At 39.0% G+C, this 25596-nt stretch overlaps 1 protein-coding gene and 1 pseudogene across 1 annotated transcript in view; one reads left to right on the forward strand and one right to left on the reverse strand.

The window, feature by feature from the left end:
* Positions 1–21376, reverse strand: part of TRAM1 (translocation associated membrane protein 1) — a 32725-nt gene extending 11349 nt beyond the window's left edge. Inside the window, exons 1-8 of the mRNA XM_042924420.1 lie at positions 21129–21376; positions 13437–13500; positions 11323–11444; positions 11084–11200; positions 9568–9626; positions 7819–7903; positions 711–781; positions 505–609 (exon numbers count right to left, since the gene is read on the reverse strand). Coding sequence (XP_042780354.1) covers positions 505–609; positions 711–781; positions 7819–7903; positions 9568–9626; positions 11084–11200; positions 11323–11444; positions 13437–13500; positions 21129–21251 — 746 coding nt within the window. The 5' untranslated portion in view covers positions 21252–21376. The remainder of the gene's footprint in view (positions 1–504; positions 610–710; positions 782–7818; positions 7904–9567; positions 9627–11083; positions 11201–11322; positions 11445–13436; positions 13501–21128) is intronic.
* A 400-nt stretch (positions 21377–21776) lies between these two features.
* The window catches only part of LOC122211290, a 35090-nt pseudogene continuing 31270 nt past the window's right edge, over positions 21777–25596 (forward strand).

A 25596-nucleotide genomic window follows, 5' to 3' on the forward strand; every position in this document is an offset into this window, starting at 1 on the left:
CGAGATCGTGACCTGGCTGAAGTCGGACGCTTAACCGACTGCGCCACCCAGGCGCCCCTACTTTTTTTTTAAAACAAGTCATAGTGCTCTAATTCTGTTTTCAGTCCAGTTGTGCCGTTGAAATGTTTTAGCATCTTATATAATCTATTATTTAATCTTCTTCTTCCCTGTTACTTTTATCCCTATTATCACTTCCTTATTACTCCTCCTCCAAGAAAAACATGCATTAAACAAAAGAGAAGTTATAATAGAAAAGTAAACCCTAAAACTCTTCCAAATTACAAGTTTCAATGTAACATCTGGCTAACTAAGACAAGACTCCATTTTAGAGAATAAAATACCATCCTGAATTGTAAAATCGTTTCATTTTATTTAAAGCTACTACTAACAGCTTACAGAGTGATATAATTGCCGGCAGCAGGGACCTTGGCAATAGCACGGTCCTTGACAATACAGGCCCTGACTCTTTAATTACACAAGAAACAGAATGGCTAAGCAACTTACCCTTTCTGATACTTTTCGTCACTAAAATAAAACAGGCGGGAAATGTGGAAAAGAAATTCAACAAAATAATGCAGCACCAGAAGAACAAGTCCCAGATGATTCAAGCTGTTAAAAGAACAAATTTAAAATGTAAAGATTAATTAGCAGACAGATTAGCATACTATCTACCCAGTCCATTTACACATCCAAACAAAATCCCAACTCACTTTAAAAGATAAGCTCCAGCGATGTGAAAGAGGTAAAGACCAATGTAGACAAGCTGACGAGGAATATCTTCCTGTAAACAGAGATGCATTACAGATTAAAACATGCCGAAACATTTCCGTTCCTTAGTAGCAGTGTGGTGGAGTGAAAAATACACTCTTAGAGAAGACCTGAAGGCTATTCAGCCCCTGCATTCTACCCCAGCTGCTACACGGCTTTAGCACCTTTCTAGGCTTCAGCTGTCTCACCTGGAAAATGTGACTCAATACTTGGGTTTGCCTGAATCGGAAGAACTCAAAATCCCTTTCAGGGCCAAAACCTATGGCTTCTTTCTGTAATAAACATCTATTAAATGACATAATGTTGATAATCACAATGCTGCCCTTCTAATATTAAAATTGCTATGTTTATAGCAGTAGAGATACTTTTCTTTAAAATAGTATTCGTATTTTTTAGCTCAAGCTTTGACTCCCTTTTAACCGTTATAACCATTAAAACTGAAGGTTAAAATTTTATCTTCTCACTTAGGATACTACCTTGTTATATAGTCTTTCTCCTTCTAATAACCCTGTAAAGCCACACATCCAGATTCTACTTTTTGCTTTTCTTTTTTCTTCCACAGTCCCTAGTGACCTGGTTATCTTAAAAACCGTGTTTAAAAAAAAAACGTGAGTCAAGGGCTACTAGTGGATCATGAAATCAATTTAGGAGTCACACTAGTATCTTTTAAAATATGAAATAAACTAGAAAATACTAGGGTGTACAGCACATTGCACTGTTTCATGAAAATTTTATTATGGTTTTCACACACACACATATACACATTAAATTATAATGTAAACTATGATTTTTCATCTTGAGTTGCAGTCAAAAATATTTGTAAAAACTGACAGTGTTAAACCCAATAAACACTTGTTAATTAATGAAATGCACAGACTTCTCATTTCTACTCTCTCTGGTTTTTGCTCTTCCACACATGTATGTGTGTGTGTATGTGTGTGTGTATGTGCGCCTGTGTGTATAAAACATAGTTACATTAGCCTGATCTATGTGTAGTATAAAGCTGTATTAATCTGGTTAGTACTATTCATGTAATACAGCTGCTAATTACAATTTTTTACATGGTGGGTTGATGTTAAATGGACTGAACTGTATTCTTCTGGAACCTCACAAAACTCATGTCTGCCACCTAGTACAGTTGAGTGCAGGTCTCTACAGTTCAGTAGAGTTACTTCCCCAAATCTTCGGAGAAAGAACAGAGATTTTACAATTGTAGTTTTGAAACTGAAAACTCTTCTCTAGTAAGAATGGTACAAAGATCAAGTGTTAGAAAGGTAGGAGAAGAGTCAGATATTACCACACGTAGTACGATGTTTTGGGACTGTCAGGGAAAAAACCCAAGACAGAACATCAACTTTAGAGAGGTTCTTTCATTTGGAAAGAGAAGGATCTCTGAAAAGGAACTTTCTTAATTAAGATTTTCTCCACATAATTTTTAAACTTCCAATGAAATATTTCTCCTTACACAAGGAGAGAGGGAGAACAATGTCAAGACTAACATGCTAAAAATTCAACAAGGGAACCTTTTTCAGCTCTTATAATAATTTTAGAACAGCTCACTGGTAGTGTTATAAATGTGTTTTCATATGCTATGAATAGAGGTGCCACTAAATATATACATGATATACATGTTTCCTAGAGTGTGGTATTCATAGCACTGGCACTGTACAAAATAATTTTAGATAGTACACAACAAAAGTATTTTGTTGTGTACAGTTAAAATACTTTTAACTATAATTTTAATTAAAATATTTTAAGTTAGAGCAAGTGGCATGTAAATGACTTTATATGGGAAATACTGCCATATTCCTTCAGATGTGTTAATCAATGCTCCAAATTTCTGAAGCGAAAAGAGACCAGGGAGACTCTCGATAGTTGTAACAAAAGCTCTGAAGTGTTTAAATTACTGACTGAACACTAAACTCATTTTCTTACATAAAAACTTGTGTAACACAATGGAATTAATTTTCTGGAATGACTGCAGGAAAAACTATTTGATAGAATCTAACTTCTTGGGGGGGATTAAAAAATATTTAATTTCTAAAAAATGTTTATTTATTTTGAGAGAGAGAGAGAGCAGGGAAGGGGGGAGAGAGAGAGAATCACAAGCAGGCTTCTTCATGCTGTCAGTGCAGAGCCTGACGAGGGGCTTGAACTCACAGACTGTGAGATCATGACCTGAGCTGAAGTCGGACGCTCAACTGACTAAGCCACCCAGGCGCCCCAGAAAGAGCTTTTAAAATAGTTTCTACAACTTTCCAAAGGACAGAGGATCAAGAAATCTTTTTCCAAATAACATTCCCTTCAGCTATCTACAAATTGACCAATGTCTATAAAGGAACGTTTGAAAGTCCAACCAGAGAAAAAGTTTAAGTAAAAACAGGTGACACAGAGGAGTGTTAATACTACAGGGAATGGTGGACATCATTGTGAACTGGAGAACACACATTCTACATTAAAGACATTCCCATATTCTTTTAAAATTACAAAGGCAATGGGGATGATATAACATGGTTTTTTAAAAGAGAAATTTTACCTATATTTCAATTAGATCATGGCTATAATGGCACCCCTGTTTTAGGCCAAACTCCTCCAACATTCTCCAATCCTTGTGGGGTTACAGCTCCACTGGCAGGGTGCTTATATGTCTGAGGCCAACAACAACCTTGCCCAGCACTATGGTCTCTGGGGTTACACATTTCCATGGAGTGAGGGGAATGGGAAACAGAGGTGGCTGGGTGAAACTTGGCCATCTTAGTTCACTGGCCACATCAGAGATTCCAGTTAGGCAGTCAGCATACCGTCCAAGAGCATCGATCATTGTTCTACAATCTACTGTCTAGCTGAATTGCTGAAAGAAAGCCGTTTTGGCTTCTCAAGACATTTTCACACAGCATCCTATAATATTATTACGTAAACAAATGTTTTCTACCAGGAGCCAGACATTAGGTTTTGTTTATTTTGTTTAAAGATTAATAAACTTCTTTTGTATTTGAGTAGAAAAAATATATAATGAAAATGAGTTATTAGAAAAGCTTTATCAAGCTCTTATATATTCTTTTTTCTAAAATTTTTTTAATGTTTATTCATTTTTGAGAGAGAGAGAGACAGACAGACAGACACAGAGTGTGAGCGGGAGAGGGGAAAGGAGAGAGGGAGACATAGAATTCGAAGCAGGCTCCAGGCTCTGGGCTTTCAGCACAGAACCCGACATGGGGCTCAAACCCACAGACTGTGAGATCATGACCTGAGCCAAAACTGACCGCTTAACCAACTGAGCCACCCAGGCACCCCAAGTTCTTATATATTCTTAATGCTAATGTTTAAATAGTTTATATAAGAATGATTTTATTCTTCTGAATGATGAATTAAAATTCTAATAGTCTCATTTTTTTATGGAAAATCTAGTAAATATAGGACATTAAGTCAAAACAAGTTCTAAAATTATAAATAACTTCAAGTGACATTTTCAGTTGTTATTCAAACATCTTTTTATTAAAAATATCAGGCATATACTTCAGTAAAATTCTATCTTTATAAGAAAATGCTTTTCTTAACTACACACTACTAAAAACTTGACTTTAAATGGAATAGCATAAATATGCCCAAATACAAGGCAAAGATTTTCGCTAAACCACACATGGAGCCACCTCCTATTTAAATCTTTTCCAAGCTCTTATGTTATAGGGATCTATATCATTATTTTGAGCAACAAATATATGTTTGGGGAAGTTACACAGCCTGAAGAACCTTAATCAATGTTACTTCTAAGTGCTTATAGAGGTCTAACAGAGGAATCACCAGAGGGAAGATGATGTACTTTGGAAAAACTGAGTTAGAGGATTCAAAATTGGCTCTAGTGATGAATGACAGGTATGAACAACAAAGTTGCATGTGGAAAGTGTGAATATAACTTTCATGAAGTGGGAATGGGAAAATGCATTACATCTAATTTAAAATACTTCATATGACAATGCAATATGCATGTATAATTAAACAAAATAAACTGAATATTGGAAATAAAGTATTTGGCTATCTCCTCTAGACTTCCCTGAAAGCTCATATATTCAAGTTGGCTGAGAAATTACATGGTTAATCTTCTTATGGGCAAAATGGAGTAATGTTTATATGGAGCCATACATACTGTATGCAATTAAAATATTCTCCTCAGGAGAAACTGAGTTATTTGTGACTAACACACCCCTTGAACTGCTACTAACAGTGTTCCTTCCTTTCTTCATTTCTCTGTAGGATCAGTTCGAAACAATCACTGTACTAGTTTCTTCCAGTAAAGAGTTCTTCCAAAAATAATTTTCATAGAGTAAATTTTAAGAAACTGTTTAACACATATGCAGCTGTTACTTTCAAATTATGTTAATTACTTGAAACAGTTACTTTCGACTGTCATATGTAGGTGTTAAAAATAGTTTCAGTTAAGTTCTAAGTTATGCAAATTATTCCATAAAAATTAGATTGCATTTCTGGAGAAATGCCATCTGGCAGGAATTGATAAGGAAAGAACTTTGAAAACTAAAATGAACATTCACTTTGAAATGTCCCTCTTTATTTACATGGTCAAGGAACAAGACAGAGACATATGGATTAATAATGAAGCCCAAATGTCTTATGTCCATGGGTATACAAGTACATACATGAAGAAAGCTTTAAATATTTGAGCCATGGTAGTAAGACATCAAGAAAGTATGATGTTCTCAGCAATACTGCCCAACAGAAGTTTCTGCGATGATGGAAATGTTCTCTATCTCTTCTATCCAAAATGGCAGACATGTAGCCACTTGTGGCTAAGTGAGTACTTGTAATAGGGCTAAGTGTGACTCAGAAAGTAAATTTGGTTTTTAATTGTAATTACTTCACGTATTAAAATTTTTTTTTTTTGCTGCTACTTAATTTTGAGAAAGAGAGAGAGAGTATAAGTGGGAGAAGGGCAGGGACAGAGAGGGAGACATAGCCGAAGCAGGCTCCAGGCTCTGAGCCCTCAGCGCAAAGCCTGATGAGGGGCTTGAACTCACAGACTGCGAGATCAGGACCTGAGCTGAAGCCGGACGCTCAACCAACTGAGCCACTCAGGCTCCCCAACTGTAGTTACTTTAAATGTGGCCAGTGGCTTCTGTTTTGGACAATACAGCTCTAGGACATCTGTGGTTCACATTAGGTGCTTAATGAATATGGAAGGGCTTCTGGAAATTGTGAGCCTAAGAATCTTATCTTAACACAGTTCTTTTTTTTCTGTTGTTATTTTGAGGGAGAGAGAGAGAAAGAGAGAGTAAGAGCTCACGAGCAGGGGAGGGGCACAGAGAGAGGGAAAGAGAGAATCCCAAGCAGGGTCCATGCAGTTAGCACAGAGCCCAACTGTGGGGCTTGATGTCATGAAATGAACTGTGAGATCATGACCTGAACTGAAATCATGAGTCAGAAGTTCAACCAACTGAGCCACCCAGGTGCCCCTTATCTTCACATAGTTTTAAGCCAAAGGTTTTATGGATCTTCATCCTTATCCTTATAATCAACTTAACTAGAAAAACATTCTTCTTGATACAAGAAATTAATGTAAAGATAACTTCTTTCGAGACACAGTACATGAACTCTAAATTGGTGCTATTTTCTAATCATAGCAGACAACATCAGGACAGATGTTGTTGATGACAAACACACAGGACACAAAAAACACAGACACAAAACAGTAGTAAATCAGGTATCTATACTCATGGATTAACTATTTGCAGTACATACAGAAATAAATGTGGCTTTGGAGAAGGCAGAGATAAACTGGTCACATTACACTTCTATCCTGAAAAGCTTCTCAAAGCAAGGAGGCTTTAAATGCAGAAAAATGTAAATACATATATAACAAATAGTATAAAGAATCCCCATGTAGCCATACCCATCTTTAATACTTGTTAACTCAGGACCAAACTTGTTTTGTCCATATTCCCACCCATGTTTCCTATATGGGGATTTTATAAATAATCTCTCCCTGAGAAAGGGAATAAGAGCATTTGATGAGTTTAAAGGTATTCCCAGAAAAAGAACTGATGTGCTGGGATCATAAAATTAGAGACTATCAGTGTGAATGAAGACCAAGGAGAGAAAAGAGGAAAAAAGGAGCAGAGACGAGGTTGTATCCACCAAAGAAACCCATAGAGGACAGGTGAACAGCTGTATTTTATTTTATTTACTTATTTATTTCTTGAGAGAGAGAGAGGGAGCATGAGTAGGGCAGAGGGGCAGAGGGAGAGAGAGAGAGAATCTTAAGAATCTTAAGTCCTGACCCAGGGCTCGATCCCATGATCCCAGGATCATGAGCTGAGCTGAAATCAACTGACTGAACCACCCAGATGCCCTGAGCAGTTTAAAGCAACAGGGAACTGGTACAGGTTTGAGAGAAGAAAGGGTTAAATAAGGGAACTAAAATTTACTTTGCGGACATCCGACTTCAGGAGTACGGAGGATAAAGCAGAAAGAAGGATATCGCACTGCTCTGGTAGTTATTTGTTCAAATACAACAAACAACAAACAAACATCTTTCCCACATGTTAAAAGTACGCTCCACCCATTTCAGGAAAAGTTTCACCACTGAGTGTTTAACTATGGTTTACTTTATTTTATACTGAATTTTTCACTGCGACTTAGCACATAGAACAGTTAGTTGTAAAATAATTTGATTAATCCTTTTGTCTCATTTGTGAAACTCCTAAGAGTATCAATAATATAAAACTAATGTTGCATTTTGAAATTTTAATTTTAATTTATTTTAAATTACCACTAATACAATTTTAAGACAAGTGATTAACATGTCACATGTAAAAGATTCCACTCTAAGATAAAATAGGACGAAAGGTTTACATCAAGAGATACGTGAGGATATTTAGTCTCTGACGAAAGAGGGGAGGTGGGAGAATAATGGGAGAGTTGAGGTGGGAAGGAAAGGGGGGAGGTTACAGACATGAGGAAATGTTTAATTTTAGAATGACTTTTCAAAAAAGGAAAAAATGACAAGACAGCTTTCAAAGTTACAAAATCTCAGCTTACTTTTTTGGTTTTCTGGAAGTAGAGTTCAGGAAAAGCATGAAACCAGTAAGCCAACTGGGCTATGTAGAAAAACTTCATTTGAAATCTGCACAAGAAAGCAAAAAATGTCTTTTAAAGCATAATATTTTAAAAGAATAAAGTAAAACACTGGAAATCAGGGTGTACTACGGAGCTCCCTTTGTGTTACCATTTCATGTCCCCCCCGCAATACTCTGTGCCCCCCCAGCAGCCACTTCCCCATCTCCCTAGAATATTTTACCACCAGTCAATTCCTCGGGATTAAACAGCAGATGCAAAAACAGCATCTGCAGAACCCTGATGACATGCAAGCTGGCTGAGAGGTACCAGAGCCCCTTGTCTATTAGCAAATTAATACTGATTAGTATGTCGTGTTAGCTACTGAAAACATAAGGAACATGACCGAGGGAATCAGTTCACAGACCTGTAAGGTTTCATCAAAAGGAAAGCAGGAAGCGCAAAAAGACAGACACAAAAGCGAAGGTATATAGATAAACCATCACCCGAAACTGGTATAATCCCAACTGCAGATATCCCCTGGATTTTTTCTTAGGGAAACTCTACCTGGTTGGAACCCTGAGAGAGTCTCAAAAGAATGGAGGCAAACCAGAATTAGAAAGAGGGATAAGGCATAGAAGTGTTCCCTTGGAGATAGATCTAATCAGCCTAGAATCAACAGTCTCATGACATTATAACCCTCCAGTGCCCCTGCTTTCTCTTTGTTCTCCATTCTCCTACTCCTCCAGATTTCTATAATAGAAAACACAAAGCCAATCGGGAATAAGTTTTTTGCGGAGAGGGGAGATACAGTCCCATATAAACCTGATGTCTACCATCCTATTCCACAGAAGCTCATTGAATTAATATCATTTTTAAAGTCAGAATGACTCAGCAGTATGGGTATTACTGCTGGACCTAAAACAAAGGTATGCATGGCCATGTTGTTCCCTTCATATCTTTTTCTCCAACTGTTACATCATAGGGCATTGACTGAACACTGTCTAGGTGGTGAACACCTACATACAGCCTGGCACAACGAAGGAATATAATATAGAGATAGTTCCTACTGCCGTCAAGGTACACAGAGTCTTGGTGGGCATGGGTACAATATAACTTACACAAATGAGGCAATTATAGAACATTCAAGACAATATAGAGATATTACCAAAATACACCAAAAAGACAAATTCAGGAAAGCAAAAGACAATACAGGCTAAAGTAGCAAGGAAAAATAATGCGGAATAGTCCTACTAGAGCTGGGCCTGAAGAATGAGTCATTTAGCAGAATGTCTTTGCAACCCTGGGCTGTTTTACAGGTCTATATAGACACCTTGGGGGCTAGGAAGATATAAAAGAGACAACAATCCCTACCTTCAAGTTTACAGTGTAAAAGAACAAGAAATGAAAGGAATAAAAAGAGACTGGGATAAAGAAAAGGAGCAAAAGTATGGAGAAGATGGAGAACTGATTAGCAGAAAGGATGAGGGAGAAGGGAAAACAGAGAACTAAATTACGAATCTTGTTAAAATCGGTTTTCTCAAGCTAATGAACATGTTGGAAATATTATATACATGAAAAAAGCACATTTTTTTCTTATGGCAGCAGGACTGCCGATGACGTAGCTACTGTATGAATTTGCAAAGTCCTAAAGAGAATGACAAGAACGGATTCTGCTTAAAAGTGACATGACCATGGTCCATTACTAGGAAAAGCCTGCTAAAAATGACTTACGTCATCAGGTTATGGGGATAAGCCCTCCACAAGATAGTTGGGTCTGAGATGTAGTTTTCCTAAGAAAGAAGATATAAAAATTAGCCTATTGAGTACAATGCAAACTTCTTGGAAAATAACACTGTATTTTCATTTCTTGAACATTTATAATTTCCCAGACCAGGCTCCAAAGAGTCCCACTGAAGTTGAACTTTTCAGTTATTTCTGAGTCCGTTGAATTGCTTATTTTAGCAAAGTAAAAACCACTATGAGAGACATGAGGTCAAATAAGAATAATTCCTGGCCTTCAAAATTCTTTCAATTCATCAGGATAAAAAATACATGTAGGCGAACAAACATAAAACAACCAAAAACCAGTAATGTACATAACAGAGGTTAACAATGGCTGCGGGAGAGATGAATTTCGTCTCGGGTAATTGGAGGAGGGTTTTGAGGAAGACGTGGCACTTGGCAGTGGATGGAGGGTGAAGGTGTTGCCAAGTTTTATAGGATGATTGATGTCCACACACTGACCCCATCTATTCAGTGAGAATTATTGTACACGTAAAAACAAACAAACAAAAAAACCTCTCAAATGACTTATCTTTAATAAAAATAATTTCCCACTGAAATGTGTACTTTTATATTTTTTTCAAAAAATTGTACACTAGATTTTAAGCTAAAATTACATACATTTATAAAGTATTATAGAAACAGCAGTATAAAATGGAATGAGCCCTGGAAAGATTGAGTTTTAGTGTATTTCCAACATTAAATATCATACACTTGCCTGTTTACTCATCTTTAACACAGTAATGCAAAAAAATTGTGTGTCCTGATAAACTCAAAAATTTGTACATTCTGGAGTCCATATAAATTTCAGAGAATGTGAATATTAAAACTGATGTAGATACTCTCTTCCCCCTCATTAGTTAGAATGATATACTTAAAGGTTTTGATGGCTTTAACTGAAAAGTTATATAATATTTTAAGTTGCTTGGACAATACTCGACTTTTTTCTTTTTTCAGTAGGCTCCACACCCACCTTGGAGCCCAACATGGGGCCTGAACTCATGACTTTGAGATCAAGAGTTAGGCACTTAATCAAATGAGCCACCCAGGAGCCCCTCAGACTATTTTTAAAAGAGGAAATGACTGGAAACATTACAACTCATGGAACCCACTAAAAGTATCACTGACCTCTGACTCTTTTTGCCAATAGAGAGTTATCTGCAAATGACTACAAGATACAAAATCGACATTCAGACTGACTGAAAATGAATAACTTTCTGAAACATAGACATAGTTTAGAATTTCTGCTGTATAAAAACTAATCAAAAGAGCCATTTATCGCTGAAATCTAATTTATACTAGTTCAAACAGAATTCCTCATCTTAGATAAGAACAAGAATAGAAGAGGGATTTTCTAAGGTTCAGGATTTGCTTACGAGAATTAAAAATAGGACATCATTTTTTGTTCTGGGTATACAACATAAATACTTTAAGAAATGAAAACTTCAGCACAGTATATACTTACAGATATTAGAATGAATGTGCCCCAAATACAAGAGAAAAGGTAGAATGCACTAAGCTGACCAGATTCATTAAACTTGCTGTGTTTCGTTTTGGAGAAGTGCATTCGCCTATTAATTTTCTAAAAATAAAAACAACCATTAGTAATTAAGAATATGTTATAAAATATATTTAATATATGACTACCACAGTATGGAGAGCTAGTACTTTACAAAGTATAGATTTCTAAGATTGCATACTTACATCCAACACATACTCTTGAATTATGGCATGAATAATTATCGCCACTAGCATGTAGAAGAAAACTGTAGCCAAATCTTTGATACCATAGTAATAAAGGGACGCTGATTCAGCAGCTTGTTCTTCTGAAGGCCAAAAAGGACAGGACACACATACACAAAAATATACATTAAGATTATAAAAACAGCACTAAGTACAACATAGTTATGGAAACAAACAAAAGAAGACTAATAACCTAATAAATAAATCCCACAGAAACATCATAGGTAATTTGCCTTTAGACATTTTGAGTCTTAGGAGCAATGAAAATTGAAGATACCACTTAGAAATCTAAGGCCTCAGAAATTACTTACAAAAGATCTGACACGTGTTAGTTACAGCCATTACAGCCATCAAAGACCAAAAAACAGGGAAAGGGAGGCCATACTCAGATCCTCGAAAAGACTGTAAAATTGGTATTATCCCAGGTAGAGATCGGATTATACTTAGGTTACACAAAGTTATACTTAGCCTGTATGTCTGTCTTTTCATGGAATTTTGAAACTTTCTACCTCATTTCAAATTAAACACTTCATTATGATTCTGATGGAAAAAAATGATTTAATCTATATATGAATTAGTTTTGATCTATAAGCAGTAGAGATAGAAGCAACTGCTACTTAAAATTGTTTTTAATCCTTGAAATTGTCATTTTTCAAAACAAATCTTAATCAAATACTTGCGAATTGCTATAGCTTATTACCAAGCTTTACGATTATGGAAACAATTGGGAAAAGAAGCATTATTCTTCTCTGGCATATTCAAATTTCAAAACAACTTTGTGATTTTAAGGGATCTGATATCTAAGTCACTAAATCAAATATGATTGACATCTGAACAACACGGGTTTGAACTGCATGGGTCCACTTACCTACCGATTTCTTTCAAGAAACATTCTTGTCCTTATGATTTTAGTAACATTTTCTTTTTTTAAATAATATTTTCTTTTCTCTTAGCTTACTTTATTATAAGAATGCAGTATATAATACATACACAAAACATGTTAATTGACAGTTTATGTTATTGGTAAGGCTTCTGGTCACCAGTAGGCTATTGTAGCTAAGTTTGTGGGGATTCAAAAATTATATATGGATTTTTGATCGTGCAGCGGTCGATGCCCCTAACCTCTGCATTACTTAAGGGTCAACTGTATTTATACAACTATATAACTGAATTAAATCCAATTCAATGTTTTATATATATGTATATATGTGTGTGTGTACACACACACATATATACATATATATACATACATACATCTATCTGATCTTGCATTCTAAATACAGAGCCAAATACTTGTCTGAATATGTTAATATTTTATTAGCCAAATACCCTCACCCATGCTAGTTAACTGTATTACTGTATTCAATTGCAACCAATATCCAATAACAACTTGATTTTCACATAGCCCAATTTAGAAATAAAACATTTAGGGGTGCCTGGCTGGCTCAGGTGGTATAGCATGTGATTTTTGATCTTAGGATTGTAAGTTCAAGCCCCATGTTGGATGTGAAGCCTACTTAAAATTAAAAAAAAAAAAAAAAGAAAGAAAGAAAGAAAACTTTTAAAAATAAAGCCTGAAAGTGTAGTTTGGATGCTATTATAACTCCTAGAGTTTACTGACTTCCTCTTTAATCAAGTAACTATTACAGGTAGAGCACAACAAAAACACAAAAATAAAACAGGCTTAAAAGGATTATTATAGGTCCAAAACATAACTCATAGGTCAGAGAAACTGAACCTAAACACTGTACCTTTAGAAACCTTGATTGAATGATAACACTTTAACAATATCTATTCTTAGAATTTTCTTATGGAAAAGATCAGAAGAGAAGGCAAAAAGAAAAAAAAAAAGGAAAGTCAAGTCCACTTAGAAAATATACAATAAACATTAAACACATAAATTCCGATTTTCATATAGTGCATATAGTGCAGCCAACAAAAACATCATTTCTGCATTACAAAATCATCATAATAATGTTCAGCCTAATCATGAATGAAATCTGTTAAAATGAAGGAATTTAGTATTCATGGAAATTTCCAAGTTTGTTCAAGTAAACTAACAGAAAACTACCTACCTGTTGCAGGGAGGGTAACATTGTACTGAAGAGTCACAAAAATGATAGAGGCTTTTGCTGTTATCTAGAAGGAAAGAAAGAAAGAAAGGAAGGAAGGAAGGAAGAAAGAGAGAAAGAGAGAAAGAAAGAAAGAAAAAAAAAAAGATCAAGTTAATCTGTGACCTTCTCCGAAACAGAAGACCAGGGGAGGAAACCATTAAAAGTTCTGCCCCAAATCTAAGAACCAAGGGCACCCTATTCCTGTGGCACCATGACAGGCCCAACTGGAATTCCTGATCACCAAGGAGTTGAGCTTGGGAGTGAACATAATTCACCTGAGAGTGCTGCAGTTTAGATGAGTCTGTGTTATTCCTAACTTTAGATTTCTAAAGGGACACTCTGCAGTTTCAGTAAATAGGGATTTGATCCAAAAAAGGCTCTCTACTCTGTACCATGAGCAAAGTTCCTATCAAGAAAAAACTGGAATGTAAATTCATACAGAAAAGGAAGCACAGTTACCATGACAAAATGGATCCAAGGTGGGGTCTGTGGTGTATGTTTATCTCCCACACATTTGAGACAGTTAAGTGGTCAATAAATACTTAACTGACCTGACTACTGGTGAAAGTGAAGTGGTCAGAACAGAAAGATGGAATGCTTATTCAATATTTATAGGCGCCCGGTAATGTGCTAGACAAGAAAGGACAACAAAGATGAATGATACAATTCTTGATGACTCACAGCTCAGTTGGGTCAGGAAGATAAGTAAACAAAGTGTTATAATTCTATAGAATCAGTGCAAACAGGTACTCAGGATAAAGAATGCATTTTGTTTTTGTTTTTGCTTTTTTCCTGGAGTGGGGAATGAGGCAAAGGCTTCTCAGAGCATGTGGTGTGGAACTGTCTCTTGTTGGAAACAGAAGTTCCCTAGCCTCATAAAGAGGGACGAAGAGGGCAGCTTAGATAAAAGAAGAGAAAGCACAAAGGTTGAGTAGCAGCAAACATGAGGCCTGGCATGGATATGCATCAGTAAGCAGTAGAAAAGACTAGAAACCTTATCGAGTGCTAGGAAGGGCCTTGTTTGTTGAACTAAATAGTTTAGATTTTATTTTGGCACAACTGGAGAATTGTGGGGGCGGGGGGAGTTTAATTGTATTTTTCAGAAAGATCATGGATGTAACCTACTAAGTGGTCTCTAAAGCATCAGATCCATTCTGCACACTTCAACCGGAATCACCTTCTGACCATGTTAACACCTTTCCCCATGCCACCCATCCTCTATCCCCACCCCAAAAATCCTTCACTGGATTCCCATTCTTTGTAGGATAAAGAACAAGATCTTTAACGCGGCCCATACAACAATCTGTGCCATTCCCTTCTCTCCAGCCCTACCTCAGACCACTGCCTCCCGCACTCCTCCCTATTACAGGGTCTGTGCAAGTTCTATCTGAAACCCTGTTGAAAACCTTCCCCCTTCAGATCTCAGTTCAATCACACCTTTTCAAGGAAGCCTTCCCTGTCTTCTTAGAGTAGGTCACTTCCTTGGTTAGATTATCTCAGAAAACTGTGTTCCTTTCTTTCAAAACACATACTGTTGGTGTGATAATATTACTAATTTCTATCACACTCATTAGAAAGTAAGCTCCATAAGAGCTGGGACCATGCCTGTTTCTTCATTACATGCTTAGAGCCCAGCATGGGGCCTCCTGACCCATATTAGATTGACTGATCGATACTGTTGAATAAATACTCGATAACACATAAAATGAAGTACACAAATCAAAATATAAAACTTCTGCAAGATACCACATGAAAGACAGTAAGACCTAAACTAACACGGTGATAGTGGGATAGAGGCAGAATAAGGCTTGGGGAGTAAGAGGAAAGAGTCAAAGATTATGTACAGACACTTACAGCTTGAATAATTAGGTGAAAAGTAACACTATTAATAAAAATGTGGAATACAAGAGGAGCAGATTTTGGGGAAAAGAGGAAAAAACTGAGTTTTAGATGAACTTAGATTTCTGTGAGATACACATGTGGAAAGACCAGTGGGCATATAAGCCTACGCCTGGAACTCTGCCGAGAGACCCTTGCTTAAAGACTTGGGAGTCTCTACTTTACAGGTAGTAGTTGAAGCTTTGGGGGTACATAAATCACTCATGGAGAGTGCACAGTGTTTGTAGAGAAGTAGGACAACATCAGAGCCACGGAGTGGGCAGAGAAAAAGCTGGTGGCAAAATGAGAAGAAATGGTCAGAGAGGCAGAAAGAGAATGAAGAGGGCTTGATGCCCTTGAAGCTAAGGAGGAAACATGGCAAAAAGGTATGGCTAATAAAGTCAAGGTTTCAAAAGAGACTTGGCAGGAAAAGAGTACAATCGACTGGACAGTTTAAGAAGTCAACAGTGGTCACAGCTTGAGTGATCCCAATGAAGCAGTGAGAGCAAAAACCACATACAGTGGACTGAAGAACACAATAGAAAGAAAATGGTATCTAGCAATAGATGCCAGGTCAAAATTAATGTTTTTATGACGAGAGAGACTGAGCTTGTGTGGGGACAATTAAGAAGGTGCCAGGGAAAAGGAAGAAATTCAGCATAGAAGGGGATAATGGACAGGAAGATCTCTCAAGGAATGAAATGTAAGGATAGAGCTAGAAGTTAATTTTGAATAGTTTTCTTCTTAGATGAAGAAGCAGTAATGGATGAGACAGATAAGTGCAAAAGGCAGGAAAACTGAAGAAATTCACATCTAATAAACTCTTATTTTCTCTGTAGGGGGAAAAAAAAAGCAATGCCATCTGTTAAGCGTAATGGGGGATTTGGATGATGAATATTTATATTGTTCCTATAGGGAAAGGAGCTGGCCAGGGAAAAGTAAAAAAGATCACTGGGTGTTACTGATGTCTGAGATTAGAAACCTTTGATTTGTAACATAATCTATCCGCACAAGTGTAGCACTTTCTCTGGCAGCCCTCAGCAATCCATGAATGGAGAAGCACATAAAAGGCGGATGCTGGTTGGATATTTGCAGGGCTAATATGGAGAAAGACCATGAGGAAAGGGAGCTGAGGGCCTGGGGTGAGTGGGGACAAGCAGTTACAGTCTACAGGAAGAAAGCAAAGCAATGCGAGGGCCAAGGGACCATAAAAGCTTAGATTAGGTAGAGAGCTGGCATACGAACAGCAGAATGAGGGAGATGAAACAGTATGTAGGTTGTGGCTGTGTTCTGTTCTACTGGAATTCAGAATCTGGAAACAAGGCAGGCTACGTGATAAAGTCCACAGTATGGGCACTAAAGTGCGTTGCTTAACTGTGGTAGATATGTAAAGGTCACTCAAATAGAAAAGGCGAGGAAGGCTTCTGGTATTACCATTTGGGTCATTCATACGGATGCATTAGAGCAGAATGAGGGCATGAGTTTCTAGGGCAACATTGCTTTCATGTGATTATTTTTAATAAAGTTGACTGATTACTAAATCTCATTTTTTTGATATCTTTGTTTAGACTTCTCACACATCAGCACATAACATACTTTCACCACATACCTGTTTCTAGTTTGGCATATGAGGTCACCACTACCATAGCTAAGAAAACTACTTAGGAGTCCTTTAAAAAGGACAAGTGACATTCTTTAAAGATAAATTTAATATCAAATACCAAAAGCAACAAAAACTGGATTGTGTTTTTATGGTGGGCTTCCAAATACAATTAAAACCTGGCCTCCAGCTACTTTAGCATGTGGCATTAAGTAGAGCAAGAGGAAAAATACAAACCACACATCCCAAAAAGTTTATTGAAAAAGTAAACCAGTAATCATGCTATTAGCCATTTCCAGGCCTCCTAAGACTCACACCCCAGCTAGCAATCCTTTAAATTAATATTACAATCAGTTAATAGTAAGACAAAAATTAGTTTGGAATAAAATACGTTGCAAAAACCTGTGTTACATTCAGAAGTAAAAATAACTGAGTTTATGACAGTTTTGGACATTTACGAGAAAAGAATGAGACTTATATAGATACATCTTGAACAGGTCACATAAATCCTGAGGAATTACCTAATTCTATGAGTATGTAATATCATGAATATCCTAATGTTTGCTTAATCAAGTGATCATCAGCTGGGGCTTGGTATTTTTTTCTTGCTAAAATTATTTTGTGCTTGTTAGAGGAAGGTGTGACTTACTATAGTGACTGTATGCCTGAAAGATAAAGACAATTTCTGAGTATCAAATTCCACTTCCCCACCAGCTTATATAAACTTAAGTTCTTAAAAAATGAGATGGAAAGAAAATGTTAGCATTAAGGCACGTCATCCTTAAAAATACAACAAGCCTCTAGAACTCTTCCAAGATAGCTACAATTGTAAATGCTCCCTCAAGTCTGCTTGGTACACACAACCCGGCCTCCTGCAAAGAAGCTCCTTTCCAGATGAAAATATTCCTCTTGGAAAGCCCTAACTCCTCTTATCCTCACTTGAATTCCCAAACATCCTTGTATTTTTTGATTGTTCAAATTTTCCTAACTCAAATATGAAGTCATTAACTATAGACCGTGATATGCATTATGTGGACAGATACTGACTGCTAAAACCATGATTTTAAGTTACAAGCAATTTTTGATAACATGAAGTTTCCTGGAAATTAAACTTCGATTTCTCCAAAACAGTCTACTTCTTTTTCAACCTTTTTTGTATATGAATCTCTTTAAATGCTAACCACTGGACTCTTCTCTCACATTTAAAAATGCTGTCTTCTAGGGGGGCCTGGGTGGCTCAGTCGGTTAAGTGTCCGACTTCGGCGCAGGTCATGATCTCACGGTTCGTGAGTTCGAGCCCCACGTCGGGCTCTGTGCTGATGGCTCAGAGCCTGGAGCCTGCTTTGGATTCTGTGTCTCCCACTCTCTCTGCCCCTTCCCCGTTCAAGCTCTGCCTGCCCCTCTCTCTCTCTCTCCTTCAAAAATACACATTAAAAAAAAAATGCTGTCTTCTATTTTCAACTTTGATAAATATCTAATGAATAATAATAGCTACTATTTATGGCATGGCTCCTGTAAGCCAAGCACTGAACTAAAGCCATGATACACATTAGTTAATTTAATTCTCAGAGTAACCCAATGAGCCTGGTTTTACAGAAAAGGAAACAAGTTCTGAGAAGTTAAATGATATGCCCTAGGTCACCTAGTGAGCAGGCTGCAGAGCCCTAACTTGAACATGAGCCCCTTTAGCTACAGCATCTATGCTTCTACAGTATATCTATATCGATTTTTCATTTTGGCTAGTAATACAGTATCTGTTATCATTTTGTCAATTTCACCATAAATCCTCTGACATTTCCTCAATATATTTACACAAAAGGCTTAGCAGGTTCTACAGCAAAAACATCAACTTCTCTATTATTCTAGCACAAATACTGTAATTCTATAGTTATGTTAATGTTAGTTAATTTGAGATTCAGCAGCAATTATTTTAAAAGTCAAATAGGAAAACTAACCTAATTAAGTTTTTCTGATATGTAGATAACATGCATTCAAATCCTAAAACTTTAACATGTGGTAAGAAACATGTACAACTTGCACAAACACCCCTCTTCTGTATATTACTTTAACGTTCCCTCAACTTCTATTTAAGTCTTTGTTGTGTCTTTTCAGATTTACAAATTTTACAGATTACATAGAGTCAAAAATCCACTCACTATATAAAAAAATCATTGACGTGGGGCAAGGTATAGGTGGTGAACTCCCCTCAAAATACGGTAGAAGAGTGTGAAATCTCTTACATAAAAGCAAAGTTACACCATTTTTAAGTGTCGGGATTTCTGATTTATATTCCATTTCATTGAAAACAATGCAAATATACCCTGCAGGTAATATTACTCTTAAATTATATTTTTAAAGTCAGGAATTCTTAACATGTGGAGATGGGTTATGGCAACTTTCACAAAACTGTTTTTACAAAATTGTACATACCAAAGTATTACTTCAAATATCAAGGCAGAAAATGTATACAAATGCAAAATTCGGAAAGTGAGTACAAATGTTTAGAATTGCATTTTTAATATCATACATTCATATAGTACTTTACACAACCATCAGATGCTCTCACACCGTATTATCTGATTCTTGTAACAGCGGCTGTGAGAATGCCACAGGTGCTGTTATTTCCTTACACAGAAACACTCAGGCTTAGACTTGAGTCACCCAATAAGTAAGTAGCATAGGGCCAGCCTAATAGCGTGGGACGTATGTTAGTTAGTTCCCTTCTAACTTTTCCTTCCACCATACCTACTACCTCCTTAGTAGTGGACTGGGTGGAATAAATGACACTATCAGGAATCAAAAAAATCTATCTAGGTCCAGAAAAGCCTATTAAAAGAGAAGTAAAAGTAAACTAAAATGTTAACTTACCTAATAACATTTATAAAACCCACATCGACTCCACTTAAAAATTTTATTCATCTTGTTCACAAAAAAAATTTATTCATCTGTCACTGGCAGTCTCGTTCTATTAGTTTTTCTCAAGAATTCTTAATGTCACTCATTCAACAAATATTTTTAAAGCACCTACTATATCCCAGGTACTATTCCAGGCACTGGAAACAGACTAATAAAACCTCAAAGTTTCTGCCCTCACCGAAGTTATATTCCCAGGAGGAGGGAGACAAACCATACATAAGTAAAATAATTGGTATATCTGATGGGGCATAGCGGCTATATAGAAAATTTTTAAAGGAAAAGAAGGTAAGGAAAGGGCGTGTGTACTGAGGAGCGAGGGAAAGAAAACCGTAGGATGTTACATACACGTTCACCTTGCAAAGTTTATTACCCCTATTCAACAGCTGTTAAATAAGTCATCAAAATACTAGGCATGTGGGAAGAGAATTTACACACTCCTGACATTTCCATTCTCTCATACTTCAAGAAACAAAAAGAAAATCACTCGGTTTCTTGGCACGGCTGTTCAGGAGCTACATTTATGCATCAGATCTTGTTTCTTTAAGGAAAAAGCAAGAGTCACGGCAGAAAGTTCGGTAAGTGGTAATAATACCAGCTTGGGAGAGAAGAATGAAAACAATCGGGTGTGCCTCAATGTACCGAACTCGTGGAGATCACTCGCTGCCCCGCGGCCACCGCCCTTCAAACAGGCAGCAGACGCCTGGCTCCGGCTGTTGCCCGTTCATCCCGAACTCGGTCCTACAAGGGCCCCCCCCCGAGGCCTGGCCTCCCCTAGTCTCCAGCCCGCGCCGGTCGGACGCACTCGGCGCCCAGGGCCGGCCATCCCCCAGCCAGCCCGCCCACCCGCCCGGGAGCCAGCTCGGCGGCACAGGGGCCGCCCCCGCCGCCCGCCGGCCCCTCGCCGGCTGCCACGTAACCCTTCGCGGGAACCAGGAACTGCGCGGCGCGGCCGGCGGGAGGGGACGGGGACAGGGACTGGGGCGGGGGCGGGGTGTGCGCGGAGGCTAAGTGGGCGCCGCGGTGGCCCCCAGCTCCTGCGGGCGGTGGCCAGGCCTGCCGGGGTCGGCATCCCCAGGCCCGCGCGGGGAAGGGCAGGGCAGGCCTGCACCTCGGGGTCCAGGGGGCCGGCACCTCCCCCCCAGCCCCGTCCCCCGCGGTCCAGGGCCGAGGGGCCGAGGGGCGGGGGAGCCGGGGGCCCGAGGCTGGCAGCCCGGGGAGGGGGCGGCGGGGCGGGCGGTTGGGGCGCGGGGCGGACTCACCTCGAACATGAGCCCCAGCAGGAAGACCATCGCCACACAGGAGACGATGTCCGCGTGATTCTGCAGGATGAATTCGTGGCTCAGGACCGGGGGGCTCTTGGTGCTCTTCTTGCGAATCGCCATGGTGAAGCCACCGCCCGTGCCTGCAGGTGCTCCCCGGCTCCGCTCTTTCCAGCTGCTCACCGACTAGCTGCCGCCGCCGCCTCCCCCTGCCTGCTCCTCACAGCCCCGCCGCTGCCACTCGCTGGGGCTTCACTTCCCATCCCACAGCCAGTACGCAGCCGCCAGGGCCGCCCGAAAAAAAAAAAAAAATAAAAAAAAAATAAATAAAGGCAAGCCCACAGCGGGGGTGAGCATGCGCACCGGGGAGACGGCGCTCGCTCGTGCCGGGGCCGCCCCTGCGAGCCCACAGCGCCGCCTGGGGACCGGAGGCCGTCGGCCCACGGCCGGTCCTGGGTACTGAACCAGAGCGGCACGCCCACTGCTCCGCTGCCGGACGGAGGTTGGGAGTCGTTTGAGGCGCGAGCTTCCAGCGCCTAGTTAACAGGCTGAGTCCGCGGCGGGTCCGAGAGCGGCCACGTGCGGTGGCGTGCAGGGTCGCAAGCATGCCTTCCAGCCCACCTGCCCACGCTGGGCTTGGGTGTCAGTGCTTGTCTCCATATAGATAGTCACTTCTTGAAAGCCGCAGCCGCCATCAAGATAATCTAAATACGACCACAGCCTAACTACATACACAAGGGTAAGGTGCATCCTTCAGTTTTAGCATCTTTTAAAAATTAACTTCAGAGTTATTTTGAACTCTCTTGGTGACTTAAAAAAAAAAACTGTTGAAAGCTTGAACGAGTTTTAAAAAAGGAACAATTCCTATTCAGCCCCACCTACCCATCCCCCGCCCTTCCCTGCCCCCGTTGGGTCTCTCCCTGAAAACAATCACCATCACTTTGGGTTTACTTGCTTGATCCCTATTTGCATTTCTTAGTAATCTAGAGAGATGGTAACGAAGGTTTCTGGACTAGATAGGTCTTCCTCTTTTATCTTCTCAAACCAAGACTTCTTTGTACTTTTTCTTTTAAATAGCACCACTGTTTACCCATTTGCCAAATCTAGAAACCGAAGTCATCCTGGACTGATACCTTTCATCATTCTTCCACATCCATACTATTGTCAGACACAGGTAATTCTATCCCCTTGCACCTTTACCACTGCCACAGCCTGAGGAAGGGACTTATTTCTTGCTTACAACATTACAACTCTGGTGAATCACTGAGTGGTTTAAGATGATGGTTTTTTGAGTCCGAATTCTGCCACTTATGACCTGAATGACCATGGACAAGTTACTTAATTTCTATGAGACTCGATTTCCTCATTTGTGTATTCATTTATTGAGAAAAATACTGAGCGTTTGCCCACGTGCTCGGCACTGAGGATACAGAACTGAATGAGAAATACGAATTAACCTGTTCTTGGGCATTTTCTTTTTAGAGAGTGGAAAGGATCTTTAAACAGGATTTAAAAAGTGAAACATATGTTAAGTTGAGATGAGGGTCCTAGACAAAAAAATAAAGCAAATGGAGTAAGGGAAGCGTGGGGAAGTTATATTTGCCTGAAGACTTGAAAGAGTTAAGGGATCAAGCCATGCTGATATCATTTCTATAAAGAGGAGATGATTGTAATTAAATGAGATGCAATTACATGAGATGATTCCAAGAAAGTGCTTTGTAGAGAATTAGGGCTCTATACACATTAGCTATGAATGTTCTTCTTTCTGGTCAAATGATTACTAGTTTCATTTACCTCCAAATCACCTTTCAATTTTTACATTAGAATGATGCATTGAACAGGCTCAAGATTTCTCGGTGGTTTTCCTTTTCTTTCATGGAAAGCTAGCATGACTAAATAGCTCTTCATGATTTGGCCCCTGCCTACCCAGACAGGCTCAAACCCTGCCGTAATAGACTCCAATTTCTTAGTTCAAGCATTACTGACTTCACACACTATACACTCTACAGGATGCGCTCTCCCCTGGCTTTGTGCCTGCTGCTGCTTCTGCCTGAAATGTTTTCTCCTTTCCCCTTCATACACCCAGCACACTCCCACTGTTTCTTCAAGTCACATTCATGTGTGATCTCTTTGAAACCTTCACTGACTTCTATGACTGATCTAGGCATCCTGTCTCTTATGATTCAATTGTGTTTTTTAAAACACATTTTTAAGATTTTAAGTTGAAATTTTAGGGGCGCCCGGGTGGCTCAGTCGGTTAACTGTCCGACCGGGTCAGGTCACGATGTCACAGTTCATGGGTTCGAGCCCTGCGTCGGGCTCTGTGCTGACAGTTCAGAGCCTGGAGCCTGCTTCGGATTCTGTGTCTCCCTCTGTCTCTCTGCCCTTCCCCTGCTTGTGCTCTCTCTTTCTCTCTCTCAAAAATAAACAAACATTAAAAAAATTTAAGCTGAAATTTTAAGTTTTTAATAATTTATATCATATAGTTCAAGTGCACAATTTGATGGTGTTGAGTATATTGACAAAGTTGTGCGACATCATCACATTCTAACTTAAGGACATTTTTGTCATCCTCCAAAAAAATCCCATACACGTTACCACTCACTCTCCATTTTCCCAGGCAGTCTTGGCAGCCCTTGGCAACCACTAATCTCTCTGCATCTCTAGATTTGTCTGTTCTGACATTTCATATACACAGAATTGTGGTCGTTTGTGACTGGCTTCTTTCACTCACCATAAGTGAGGTTTTTGAGGTTCATCCGTGTTGTAGCATGTAGCAGCATTTCATTCCTTTTTATGGGCAAAATAATATCCATTGTAAGGATATATCACATCCTCTCTATCCATTTATCAGTTCATAGGCATTTGGTTTGTTTCCACTTTTTTGGCTATTGTGAGCGATGCTGCTGTGAACATTAGTATATAAGTTTTGTAAGGATGCTTATTTTCAGTTCTTTTGGGCTGTATACCTAGGAGTGGAACAGTAGAATTGCTGGTCATATGGCAACTTTATGTTTTACTTTTTGAGAAACTGTCAGACTGATTTCCAAAGTGGCTGTACCACTTAAAGGATCTTATGATCCTACCAGCAACGTCTGAGGGTTCCAATTTCTGTACACGTTTCCCAACAGTTGTTATTTTCTGTCTTCTAATTTTATCTATCCCAGTGGGTGTGTCTTAGATGTACATTTCCCTACTGACTAATGCTGTTTATCAGTAGCCATTTCATGTGCTTACTAGCCATCTTTGGAGAAATGCCTATTCAAGTCTTTTGCTAGTTTCTATAATGGGTTATTTTTTTAAAAATTGATTGAGTTATGAGTTTTTAAAATGTATTCTAGATACAAGTCCCTTATCAGACATGTGACTTGAAAATATTTTTTCCCAGTCTGTTTGTTGTCTTTCTGTTTTCTTGCTGGTGTCCTTTGAAGCACAAAAGGTTTAAATATTGATGAAGCCCAATTTATCTGTCTTCTCTTCTATCACTTGCTTTCTGTGGCCTCGGAAATCATTGCTTAACGCAAGATGACACAGATTTACTACCGTCTTTTTTTCTAAGAGCTTTATAGTTTTGGCTTTTATATGTAAGTCTCTGATAATTCAGTCGTATTTTGTTTTTTGTTTTTTTTTTTTAAATTTTTTTTTTAATGTTTATTTATTTTTGAGACAGAGAGAGACAGAGCATGAACGGGGGAGGGGCAGAGAGAGAGGGAGACACAGAATCGGAAGCAGGCTCCAGGCCCTGAGCCATCAGCCCAGAGCCCGACGCGGGGCTCGAACTCACGGACCGCGAGATCGTGACCTGAGCTGAAGTCGGACGCTTAACCGACTGAGCCACCCAGGCGCCCCGAGTCGTATTTTGTACATCGTTTTACTTTAGCCGTTGCCGTACTGTATTCTCATTGTAAGTCTGCCTGTCCTGTAGATTAGTGCTCCTCGGGAAATGGGAGCCATTTCGTCATCGTATCTCCTATTACTTGGCACTATGCTGCCAAGTTTTAGTGCTCCATGTCTATTGAGTGAATGAAAAGGAAAAAGGTTTCACATGGCTTAGACAAAAACTTAAAATAGTTTACCCAACAAACAAATATAAAGGTGAATGGAAATCATGGCTCTACAAATTTAGTGATTTTGAAGATACTTAAAGAGCACTTGCCCTTTCCGCGCCATCCAGGGAAGGGTCCATATGGTGTTGTTCTGCATTCCTGTCGTTAAAGGAAACTTTCATAATGTCCAGAGCCCTTGATGTCCTGTAAATGAAGGAGGAGGAGGGTGTCCTCAAATTCCTTGCAGCAGGAACCCACTTAGGTGGCGCCAACCTTGACTTCCAGATGGAACTACATCTATAAAAGGAAATGTGATGGCATCTGAAGAGAACGTGGGAGAAGCTTCTGCTGGCAGCTTGTGCCATTGTTGCCGTTGAAAACGGCTCCCGTCAGTGTCCTATCACCCAGGAATCCTGGCCAGC

This window comes from Panthera leo, chromosome F2, assembly GCF_018350215.1.
Source record: "Panthera leo isolate Ple1 chromosome F2, P.leo_Ple1_pat1.1, whole genome shotgun sequence".
NCBI classification, from domain to species: Eukaryota; Metazoa; Chordata; class Mammalia; order Carnivora; family Felidae; genus Panthera; species Panthera leo.